The sequence below is a fragment of the Sciurus carolinensis genome, chromosome 3 (assembly GCF_902686445.1).
Source record: "Sciurus carolinensis chromosome 3, mSciCar1.2, whole genome shotgun sequence".
NCBI lineage: Eukaryota > Metazoa > Chordata > Mammalia > Rodentia > Sciuridae > Sciurus > Sciurus carolinensis.
Window position 1 is genome coordinate 18,881,248 of NC_062215.1, and position 12,358 is coordinate 18,893,605.

The window sequence follows — 12,358 nt, forward strand, 5'->3', positions numbered from 1 at the left end:
GCTTGAGTCCCCACTTTCACTGTCTGGCTCCCCCCACCTTTCTCCTACTGGTGGGGATTGTAACTAGGGCCTTGGACATGCTAGGCAAGTACTCTACCACTGAGCTACACTCTGAGTCTTAAAATTTTGAGACAGGGTCTTTTTTTTTTTTTTTTTTTTTTTGTGGTTCTGGGGATGGAACCCACAGCCTTGTGCTTGCAAGGCAAGCACTCTACTGACTGAGCTATATCTCCAGCCCGAGACAGGGTCTTGCTGGGGATGGCTTTGAACTTGCTATCCTCCTGCCTCAACCTCCGGAGTTGCTGGGGACCACAGTGCCCTGCTGTTAAGGTTTTTGATACATAGTGTCACATTGTCCTCTGGAGAGGCTATATATAATTCCATTATTCCCAGCTGTGTGTTGAGGTACCCCTGAAGTTCCCTCCCCCCCAAAAATATAAGGTATAGTCTAGAGAAGTATAGACTAGATGGGGGAGGTTGCAAGAGATGAGAGAATCCTAAAAATGTTTGTATGCCAAGAAGGAGAAGCAGAGAAGGGAAGAAGTGAAGAGAAAGGCAATTTGAGAAGGGAGTGATTACTGAGTAGTGTTCTTTGGAGGTAGGGAAGGATCAAGCAGGTGGCTGGGCTTGCCCCGGGCAGTGGGTGGGATATCTGGCCTACCCAGGGCACTGGGCACCTGACCCACCCATTTGGGTGCATTTAAGTAAACACACAATGTTCTCCCCTCCCCCCACTACATGGACTGACATCTGCCATAACATCACACTACATTGTCATTTTTTATTATTGTGTCTTACCAAATTGCCTAAGATCAGGAACTGTGTGTGTGTGTGTGTGTATGTTTCCCCTGTGACCCCAAAATCTATTTCAGCTTTCTTGATACAGATTTTCCCCACAAGTACTGGAGACTGAACCCAGGACCTTGCACTGTTAAGCAAGTGGTCAACCACTGTGCTACATTCTCAGCTCACTGATAAAGATTTATGGGAAGAGGTCGGGAACTTGAGAGACTTCTGTCATCTACTGGCCAGAGGTGAAGTCTCAATATAGTCTTGGCAGTGAGGTCAAATAGATGGAAAGGAAGAAGGTAGGACTGGTTAGGGCTGGAGACAGACTCAGAATGCCAGAGTTTGGGATGAAGGGTTGGAAAAGTGGACGAAGCTGACAAGGAGATGACTTTGAGGAGTGTGTCCAGCAAAAGACAAGATATAATAATAAATAAAAAGATATAGCTAAGTTAAAAGGTGTCTTGAAAGAGGGGCTTTTAGGGTTGAGTCTTTGGGGGTGGAGAAATTGCAAGAGGAAAGCAAGGAAAGAAAAGCCCGCACTAGGGACTATCTCAATGCCCAATACTGGTTCCTTTCAGGTAAAATAACAATTATATTTAAAATTAAAAACTAAGTTGTTTTTGTTTGTTTCGTTACCAGGGATTGAACCCAGCAACACTTAATCACTGAGCTACGTTCCCAGCCCTTTTTATTTTTTGAGACAATCTCACTAAGTTGCTTAGGGCCTCACTAAGTTGCTGAAGCTGACTTTTAACTTGGGATCCTTCTACCTCAGCCTCCTCGGCTGCTGGGATTACAGGCACCACCATGCCCAGTTTAACAGAGTATTTTAATGGATCTTAACTCTTTGGACATTTTCATGATGTAGTTTATTTTTCTTAATTATTGAACTTAGGCATTTTATGCCTTTAATGTATAATTATGATGGCTATAGATGGTGAATATATCTCTAAATCCTGGCTGCTGCCTTAAATAAATGTTTTTGGGAAATCCATTTTATTAAAAAACAGGACTGAGAATGGATATAGCTCAATGGTAGAGCATTTGCCTAGCATGTGTGAGGTGTTGAGTTCAATCCCCAGCCCCACAAAAAGAAAGAAAGAAAAAAAAAGTACAGAGAGCCATAGATATATCGAGATAGATGATATAAAATTTCAGGATGCATGAATACCCCTTTATTAAAAAAAACTCAAATACCACAATAAAAATCCCATCAGCACAGTTTCTCTTCCTTCTCCAGAGGGGAATTCTTGGTCACCAACCTTTCAGGTCTTTTTCTATTTTACTCTCATGGAGTTTTGTTTTGTTTGCTGTACATATTATATCCCGAACTGTTTTTGTCTCCTTAACAACAGTCTTGAAAATCTTTTCAAGGCAATACACATGCTGGTCAGTTGGAATTTCTTCCCAGTTCTATCTTGCTATGGCTACCTCCCTTTGTAAGGGCTAAATTGTATGCCATAGTATGGGCTTGTTTAACTCCCTCCCACATGTTAGGTTGTTGCAAGCAATGCTGAGATGACTATTCTGGTATTTGCCTGCCTTTTATGTAAGTGGGGAACAGTGTTTACAGATACTGCCAAATTGCTCACCAAAGAAGTAATTTGTCACCAACAAGATTTGCAAGAATTCATTTCTCCACCTCTTATTATCATTGTTAGTATTATTATTGGGGGGTGTACTAGGGATTGAACCCATGGGTACTTAACCATTGAGCCACATCCCCAGCTCCTTTTATTTTTTGAGATGGGGGTCTCACTAAGTTACTGAGACTGGCTTTGAGCTTGTGATCCTCCTGCCTCAGTCTCCTAAGTTGCTGGGATTACAGGCATGCACCACCAAGCCCTGCTCTTTTTTTTTTTTTTTTTTTTTTTTAAGTACTAGGGATTGAACCCAGGGCCTTGGGCATACCAAGCAAACACTCCACTGAGCTGCATCCTCAGCTCTTTATTTCTTTATCTCATCACAGGCACTGTATATTACCAATCTTTAAAAATTTTTCCAAACCAGTGAGGAAATGATAATGTTTTATTTGAATTTGTATTTCCCTGATTGGTGGTGAGGTGAAGCATCATCATTCATTGATTGACAGGTATGTGAGGGTCTGCTCTCTGCAAGGCACCATCAAGGCACTGAGTGAACAAGGTGGATACACTGGGTGCAGCGGCTCAGGCCTATAATCCCAGCAATTGGGGAGGCTGAGGCAGGAGGATTGCCAAGTGTGAGGCCAACCTCAGCAACTTAGCAAGACCTATCTTCTTTGTGTGTGTGTTATTGTATTTTTATGCCTTTATTTTATTATTTATTTATGTGGTGCGGTGCTGAGGCTCGAGTGCCTCACACACACTAGGCAAGCGCTCTGTCACCGAGCTACAACCGCAGCCCTTAAGACCCTGTCTTAAAACAAAAAGTAAAAAGAACTGGGGATGTAGCTCATTGGTAAAGTGCCTCTGGGTTCAGTCCCTAGGTGCCCCCCCATACCCGCCCAAAAAATGTCCTTCCTTCCCTCACTGATCAAAGAAATGATGTCTTTTAGCTGGAAACAACTTTTCCAGTATTTTGCTTTTTACTTATGTTTATGACTTGGTGCTTATGAAACCTAATTTAACCTTTTCCTGTATCCTTGCTCTATTAATCTTTTATGCTTGTTACTAGAAAAATCTTTTCCTGTCACAAAATAATACATATAATCAGGTGTATCTTTTTTTTTTTTAAGCAGGTTATCTTGTTGTTGTAAAAGTAATAGAAAAGGCTTGACTGGCTGGGGTCCGCCTGCTGTAACAGGACAGAAAGTTTAACATCTGAGACTCCCGGCCAGGGTCCAGGACTAGGGAGATTTCCTTTTCTTCTGTTAGCCCTTTTGGCTATGTGAAACTAAAACAAAACTCCACCCAGAAAGGAGAGGTTGCTGCTCTGCTTAACCAGGTCAAAGACTGTCTTGTGCTGGTGAAAGGGAATCTCTGCAGACACAACTCCCTGGAGAAAGGAGGGCTGAACAGGCTGCCAGAGGCAGACCCAGGGCTTCTGATCTCTGTCTCTGCCACTGCTGCTGCCAGAGTCCAACTGGTAATGGAAGAGCCCAGGATCCCTCAGCTGAAGAACAGGAGAGCATGCTGCTGGGCACCCCTCTGTTCCTCCTGTGGTACTTCCATCAGCTCATCTGTGAGGGACCTTGTGTTCTATAACCTTTTCCTATTACCAGTAATAGTAGCTCAGGGCAGAAAACTTGGAAGCCAAAAAAGAGCAGAGTGGGAAAATAAGCACAGAGTGATAGGACCTCAGTCACACTGACACCGAACAATGTCCACACTTTAGTTCTGTGCATAAATCCTTTCTTTGCATTCACAAAAACTGGCTTGCCTTGAAAAGCTCACTCCTCAAGGTAAGTGTACTTGTGTCACTTCAGAAGAAGTGACAGGGGGAACAGCTGGTGGCTGGCCCTCCCATCATGGGCCCTCAGAGACCATTCTGTAGTGACTGCTATTTAAGATACCATGTGTTACTTGCTGGTGGGGAGATCACATCATAAATGTCCAAGGCTTTATGCATTTACTAAGATGCCTATTTAGGGAACAGAGCTCTAGTCTCAGCCTAGTGGAAGCAGACATGGGCACTTAAGAAATAAGTACAGGGCTGGGGAGATAGCTCAGCTGGTAGAGTGCTTGCCTCGAAGCACAAGGCCGTGAGTTCGATCCCCAGTACCGCAAAAAAAAAAAAAAAAAAAAAAAAAAAAAAGAAGTACAAAGTCAGGAAAGGCTACAGCTGGGATGGTCCCAGGAAGGCCCTGAAGAGATAGGACTATGTGAACTGAGTCTTGAGGGTCAAATCAGCCTTGACCAGGCCAAAAAAGGGTACACAAGCAGTGGGAATCACACAGGCAAACTCCTGAAAGCAAAGAAGAGCCGGTCATATCCAGCAATTGGTAACTAGTTTACTAAGGTTGGATTACAGGAACTTGGGACAGGAAGGGGAGTCAGGAAGCCAGAGAACATGCAGAGGCCAATGTCTAGAGACTTCATTTTGTTGAGGTCTTTTTGCTTTGTTTTGTTTGTGTTTGCAGTGCTGGGGATGGACCCCAGGGCCTTGCACATGCTAGGCAAGTGCTCTACTACACCCCCAGTACCCCTTTTGTTGAGGTTTGATTTTGCCTGAAGGTAGAGAGAGCCACTACAGGGAACGATCAGAGCTGTGACTCAGATTATTTCAGCATCCATTCGAGGCATGGGTTTCAAGACCTCCCTTGAAGTGACAAAGGCAGGTTGGGCATAACAGTGCAGGCAGAGGCAGGGTCTTGTCACTCTTTAAGAGCCGAACAGGTATATGGTGCCAAGGGAGAGAAGCAACAGGGACACCACTCCTAGTTTGGGGCCCTGGTGGATAGAGGAGCCATCCCAGGCAGGGGAGGTGGGCAAAGGCTGAGCTGGGGAACAGGCTGAGTACAGACCTTCCCCTGGGGAGAGGGTTTGAAGCTCGTGCTGGCTGGAGGGCATCAGTGGGCTTTAGAAGCCAGTGGAGGGATGAGCTGGTCCAGGAGGGCATGTGAAGCACGAAGATAAGGCCAGCGATCATTTCCCTAGGGCTGGGGACAGGGGCAGATGGAGGGGGCAGGACAGCTGTGGCAGTGGCCTGGCCTGGGGCTCACTGGATGCGTCCCTCCACACGCAGCAGTAGGTAGTCCCTGAGGAGAGGGGGCAGCGGGAGCTGGGTGGCAGCCTGCCGACAGCGACTACCCAGCTGAGCTCGCACAGCCAGACGGGCCAGGTGCTGCAGCCGCCGCGGCTGGTTCACCATGCACAGGGCCGAGCTGTAGAAGGCTTCATGCTCCTAGACCAGGAGGGAAGGAGGGTCAGATGGCCCAACACCCGGGGCTCTGCCCTTCCCTCTGGGGGCAACCAAGCAGTGAGGTGCTGGGCTTTTGCAACCTGCATCTACCTGGTGTTTGGTACATCTGGAAGGACTTGGATTCAGAGGGGAGAGGCCCTGCCATGGTGAGGGAGCCAGGCCTACAACTTGAGGGCAGGGTCTCAGCCATGTCGGTGAGAGGCTGGGCAGGTGCGTAAAAGCAGAGGTCAGCCTGTGCTGCAAGGGGTGGGAGGCCTGGAACCAGGGCTTTCACTCTGCCCAGCTTTTTCTGCCAGGGGCTCTCCTGCTCCTCCCTCCAGAAGCTGGTCCCTGAGGGATAGGCCTGTGGCTCATTCTTTCTCTTCATCCCCTCAGGAAGGAACTCTGCCCTTGGGGTGGACATACCTGCCACAGCTCAGGAAGCACTGCCTCCACCCAGCTGTCACAGGATGGGACGCAAGGATAGGCATTAAGCAGAACTTCCAGAGCCCGTGGGAAGTTGGCACAATGTTTCAGCATCTAGGAATCAAAAGAGGGTCTCAGGAGCACCCTGCCTCCCTCACCCAGCACAGCCTAATTCAAATCCCCATTCACACCTTTGTTTGGAGAACTAGGATCTGAGTTTCTCATCCTTTCCCATGCTTCTGTCTACCCCAGCCTCAAGCATGCTCCAACCTCTTGGCTAGAGTTCTTTCCACCCTTGGACACTGCACCCCTCAACCCTCTCTCCACTCTCAAGATGGGGAGAGACTTCTGGCCACTGAGGGTGGCCTTTCCAATCTCTTGATCACTCTCTTCCCCAGAGGCAAGGATACTGCAACCTCGGCCCCCTAACCCCCATCACAGCCTCCTTCCTCAGCCTCCCCTACGCACCTCAGGGCACACAGGCTGGGCCCCGTAGTCCAGTAGCACTGCGAAGAGGACCTCGGGTTCCCAGTTGGGGGCATCCTGGACAGCCTGCAGTGCGCAGTCCATGGGTGTTTGGCCTGCCCCGTTGGGAAGCCCAGCGCAGGCCCCGTGGCGCAGCAGCAGCTCAGCCAGGGCCCCGCAGCCGTTGGCACAGGCGTTGTGCAGTGGCGTGTGGCGTTTGCGTCCAGCCGCCCGGGGATCAGCCCCGGCCTCTAGGAGGTGGCGTGCTGCGGCCTCGTGCTGCCGACTGCTGCCCGGGCCCTCAGCTCCAGCGCACGCGGCGTTCAGCGCTGTCTCACCCTGGCTGGTGCGCAGGCCCACTTTGGCGCCATGCTGTAGGTAAAGAACCACGTGCGCCTCCAGGCCACGAGCCGCCGCCACGTGCAGGGGCGTCACCTCGCTCTCCTGAGCCGGTAGGTTCACGGTTGCTCCGGCCTCCAGCAGCAGCTTGGCACACCTGGGAACAGAAGGCAAGGGCCCAAGGTCGGAACTGAGAACAACCCCCTCCCTTCCCACTCCTCTATTTCGAGGTGCAGCCTCAAGTTCTCCAGATCACAAAAGCCCCTTGACAGACACCAGAACCAGAAGGCCCCATCAGAGCTACCAGAAGCATCTTAATTTTCACATGAAAAAGTTAAGCCCAGAAAGTCTCGCACAGCAAATTAGTGGCTGCACCAGAATTAGTATTCTCTCCTTTATTTCTCCTTGACTCCTCATTAGAATGGAACCCCAAGGCCTGAGCTTAAATCATTTGTCAGTGGTCTAACATTTTGATAGCACAAGATTTTGAAAACCCATTCCTATGTACACTATGAAACAAATTTAAAGCATATGAAGCAAAAATAAAAATAAATAGAAATTTTAATATTATCTTCCTGCCCCCAAATATGAAGACCACTCTTGTAGACTAAGCCATGCTCATTTGGGCAAAGAAAGGCACTTGGGGATCTCCCTACTCAACCTGCCCAAAGAAAAAACAAAATCAAGCAAAAAACGTTTTAGAGAGCACATGTTTCACAGTCTCTGAGAGCCTGGAAAAATTATCAACTGCAGCAAACACGCATTATCACCCACTGTGGACAAAACCAAACATGCAACAAACTAAATTAATAATGATGAAACTAAACTAAAAGTAATTTATAATTAAAAGGCCAGAATGGCAGCTGCTGGAAAGCTAAGAGCAGATTCATCAACCCCAATGAAATCCTGACAACCAGGTGTCCTTTCCCCACATGGTTAGGATGCCAGCTCCCCAGTCCAATAGGTGTTTTGCTCAGTGTCCAAGAATCAAGTAACATCCAGTCTTTCAAGAACTACTGAATTCATTTCCTCAGCGAATTCTAATCATGGTCTAATTTTTGTTATTAAATACTTAATTTAGCTGCTGGCTGTGGTGATGCATGCCTGTAATCCCAGCAGCTCAGGAGGCTAAGGCAGGAGGATTGCAAGTTCAAGAACAGCCTCAGCAACTTAGGCCCTAACCAACTCACTGAGACCCTGCCTCTAAACAAAATTCAAAAAGGGCTGGGGATGTAGATCAGTGGTTGAGCACCACTGAGTTCAATTCCTGATACCAAAAAATAAATATAGGGCTGGGGATATAACTCAGTTGGTAGAATGCTTGCCTGGGTTTGATCCTAAGCACAGTAAATAATAAATAAATAAATACTAATTTAAGTGACACTTAGAAGTTCACTCAGTAGGGTTCCAGAAAGTGGCCATTTTCATTTTATTTAAAAGGATGAAGTCTATTAGGAAGTGCTTGTGCCCAGGCACATCAGACACACCCATTAGAACCTAAGAAAGGGCTGGTAAATTTGGATCACTTCCAGGTCCACCACTGGTCTAGATCTAGCAGGGAGAGAGTTCCCTAGCATATGGCTGCTATCATTACCTGCTAGCCCAGTCTGTTGACTTGATTTGTAAAAGGGCAAATATCATCATGCAAAAGGGGTCACAGCTGCTGACCTTAAAAAAAGGAAGGAAAAGCAAAGGAGAGGGCCTCATGGTGAGGCTGGGAAATGTGACTAGATGTTTCCTGGTAACTTTCTTAAAACAACTAGGAATTTGGCTATAGAGGATTCACAGGGAATCTGAAACTTGAGTTGGAATAGGGGTTTTCCCAAAAGAAACAAGGCTCTGTCTCCTCAGTTTAACACATGATCTTGGACAAGACAATCTTTCTGAATCTCATTTTCCTCATTCATAGAATGAGGCCTGTCTTCAGGTTGTTATAAAGTAAGTGTTTATGGCAGTGGTTCACGCTGGCAATCCCAGTACTCGGGAGACTGAGGTAGGGGGATCCTAAGTTTGAAGTCAGTCTGGGCAACACAGCAAGACCCTATCTCAAAAAAGGGAGTGAGCTGGGGTTGTAGCTCAGTGGTAGGGCTCTTTGGGAACCACAGAGCTGTGTATGGATGTTAAGTTCTCCTTGTCTTGGCCATGCAAGCTGAAGACACACATGCACATGCACACTCCTCGCCAAATCATCCTAGCCCATGGGTACCTACTGCAAGGACTCAGGGGCTGTGCAGAAGTGCAAGGGGGTAGTCCCCTCCTCCGACAGCACATTAGCCTTGGCACCGAAGGTCAACAGCAACTGCACACAGTCAGTCTGGGCTCTGGCACAGGCCTCATGCAAGGCAGCCCGGCCTCCAACACGGGCATCCAGCTCAGCTCCCTGCAGGATCAGGTGGCGGGCGCAGTCTGTGTAGCCTCTGGCCGCAGCGATGGTGAGGGGTACCATCTGCTTGGTCTTGGGTGTCAGTACCCAGAACCCTAAGAATAGGTAGTGTTGATGGACTGTATGAGGAAGGGCAAGAGTAGGGATGCCAGCCTACAGCTGACAGCTAGTGCTGGCCTTCCCCCTGCACGGTCTGCTAAACACAAACACTGTGCCAGGCTGTACCTGTGGAAAGGAACTCAAGCCCTAAATTGGGAGTGTGAACAGCTTTTTAGAAAAGTTTCCCAGTCTGTAACAAAACAGTATGTGTCACAGAAAGAAATAGTTGCTGTAAAATCATAACAGCCAACTAAGGAAACATCAGGGTCTTTGAGCTGCTAATGGATTTGGTGGCTCTTTCTGTTCACCTCTGGCTTTGAGCGTGGAAAGATAGTTATGTACAGGTGGGCCTGGGCTGAACCTGGGAGTGGTTGAAGAAGAGAAATGAGTTGTAGGGTGCTCCTTGGGTAGAGAGGGTTGGGTGGAAATAGGGGGAAGGATGGAGGAGGGTGGGAAAAAAAGGAATGAGGAGGGGGGATGACATATGACTGGTGTTAGAGTCAAAAGGTGGAAACAGTCCAGGACTTGTTTAAAAGATAGAGATGCCTAATAGGTTATTTGCATATTAGCAAAAAAATCCCTGATTTCTCTAAATCTTTGGTAAAGCATGTTTTGTTTTTTATTAAGATTGAAATTAAGACTAGACTCCATCCAAAATGAGCATGCTGCAGGACAAGACCAGGATACTCTGGGTGAGGTCAGAGTCAGGCAGAGTTTCCAGCCTGTATTTAACTGTGAGTCCTGAATCTGTAAATTCTCCCCAGGATTTTGAAGCCCTCAATCCAGGGATGGGGTCTGAGGCAATCTTCTGTCAATCTTCATTGCAATCTCACTTGAGGTATTGGTTAATAGGGATAAATCTGCTAGCCAGAATACATCCTAGAGAAATCATTTGGCAAGTACATAAAGATATTCATCACACTATCATTTAAAATAATCAGGGGGGCCTGAGGACCTGAGTTCAATCTCCAGCACAACAAAAAATAAAATGAAATTTAAATAAAGTTAAGGGGTGACTGTGGATGTACCTTAGTGGTAGAGTGCTTACCTAGCATGCCTGGGTTTGAACTCTAGCACCACAAAAAATAAATAAATAAACGTTTGAAGAGCTTTTTTTTTTTTTTTTTTTTTTGGGTGGGGTGATATTAGGGTTTGAACCTGGGAAGCTTTGTAACTAAACTAACTCCCTATTTCTTTTCTATTTTTTTATTTTGAGACAGGGTTTCTCTAAGTTGCTAATGGTTTTGTTAAGTTGCTGGGGTTGGCCTTGAACTTGTGATCCTTCTGCCTCAGCCTCCCAAATTGCTGGGATTATAGGTATGCACTCCTGTACCTGACCTAAATAAATATTTTTTAGAAGAAACAATCTGGGCTGGGGAGATAGCTCAGTTGGTAGAGTGCTTGCCTTGCAAGCACAAGACCCTGGGTTCAATCCCCAGCACCGCAAAAGAAAAAAAAAAAGAAGAAGAAACAATCTACCCCTTGTATTGGGGGGCTTGTTATATAAATCATGGTGTACACCTGCATAGTAGAATTTATGCATCTACTTAAAAATATTTTCTAGACATGGTTATTGACATGGAAGGATGTTACAAGAAAAAAATCAGGTTATAAAACTGCTTGTGAGGTGGGGGTGTAGTTCAGTGGTAGAATGCATGCTTAGCATGCAAGAGGCCTTGGATTCAATCCTCAGCACTAAAAAATAAAATTGCATGTGGGATATAATTTCATTCTATGAAAGAAAAAAAATTCATATGTGTGGGAGATATTATTTGTCAACTAAACATAAAATTTACACAATCTATATATAATATACTAAAAGAATATAACTTTTAATTCTGAAAAGACACACAAACCACCACTTCTGATGGGTGGTGGCAAGGGATGGTCTCGTTTTGGGTGTGCAGGGAGGGGATGGACCTAGGCTCTCCGCCTCCCCACCCCCATCCCTCTTGGTTCTCCCTCCTCCCTGGTGCTCCTTACCCTGTTCTGCTGACCAGGCTAGCTGGTTGCTCACAGTCTCCACAATCATGTTGGCAGCCTCCTCATCTTCGAACAGGGCTTGGACTTGCTGTAGGTCACCAGAGAAGAGGGCATTGTGGACAGCTGGGTCCCGGCAGGAGCGACGAGGCCTTGTGAGTCGGGCCCGGAGACTTGAGGCGCACCTGTGGCTGCGGCACTGCTGGGCAGCAGCCCGTCGCCGATCCTCCCATTCCAACCACTCCCGCTGCAGGCGGAGAGCACGCAGCGTAGAGGAGGTGAAGGGGAAGGTCTCCCTTGCCATGGGGAGGGGGCCAGGAGTCCGGGCAGTGGCACCTGAGCAAATCCTTGTTCCTCAGCTCAACTACCACCCTTGCTCTGGAGAACCACCCTATCCCCTCCCCTGCCCCCTGAGCAGGGAGAAGAGCAGCTGAGGCTATAAATAGGCCCTCCACTACTCTGGTAAACAGTTTGCCCAGAGTCATGATCCTGGTGCAGAGATGGTGCTGGGCCAGCTCCTGCCCTGCTGGTACCATTTGATTGGTCAACAGGTCCTCAACTGAGGCCACCTCAGGACCCCAGGATTCGTATCCTCCTATGTCTCTAGTGTGCCTCTTGGGTTGGCAAGGTTCAAGACGAGTGAAGCAGGCAGCCATGGGATGGAATGGGAAGGACAGAGAGGAAGGGTGATACAGCCTGTGATGTTGACTAGAGGGCAGGAGACCAGGTTAGCGCGCATGGAGGGGAGGACAACCTCGGCACGGAAATAAGGGGAGGTTGAGGCAGATAACTGACATGCAGAGCTCTTCCCAGCATCCATAGTAATAGTAGTCACTGCATGTGTGTGAACCTTTACAGAATTTAAGTCACATTCATATCCATCTTCATTTGGGTGACCAGGCAAACAATACAGTAATACAAAACAGGTTTGGACAGTAAATAATATGGTTAGGTTAATTTTCAGTTGAACACCGAGTGGGGTGGCCTTAGCTCTGTTTTACAGACTTAAGGCTTAACAAGGTAAAATCAGTAGCCTGGTCACATGGCTTGAGGGCC

At 47.3% G+C, this 12,358-nt stretch overlaps 1 protein-coding gene across 1 annotated transcript; it reads right to left on the reverse strand.

The window, feature by feature from the left end:
• Positions 1–4,700: 4,700 nt before the first annotated feature.
• Asb16 (ankyrin repeat and SOCS box containing 16) lies at positions 4,701–11,700 on the reverse strand. Its single transcript, XM_047545838.1, has 5 exons — positions 11,306–11,700; positions 9,051–9,318; positions 6,505–6,997; positions 6,037–6,150; positions 4,701–5,613 (listed from the first exon to the last, which is right to left on the reverse strand). The coding sequence occupies exons 1-5, from the start codon at positions 11,604–11,606 to the stop codon at positions 5,428–5,430; spliced, it is 1,362 nt and encodes a 453-aa protein (XP_047401794.1). The 5' UTR covers positions 11,607–11,700; the 3' UTR covers positions 4,701–5,427.
• Between the last annotated feature and the right edge of the window lie 658 nt (positions 11,701–12,358).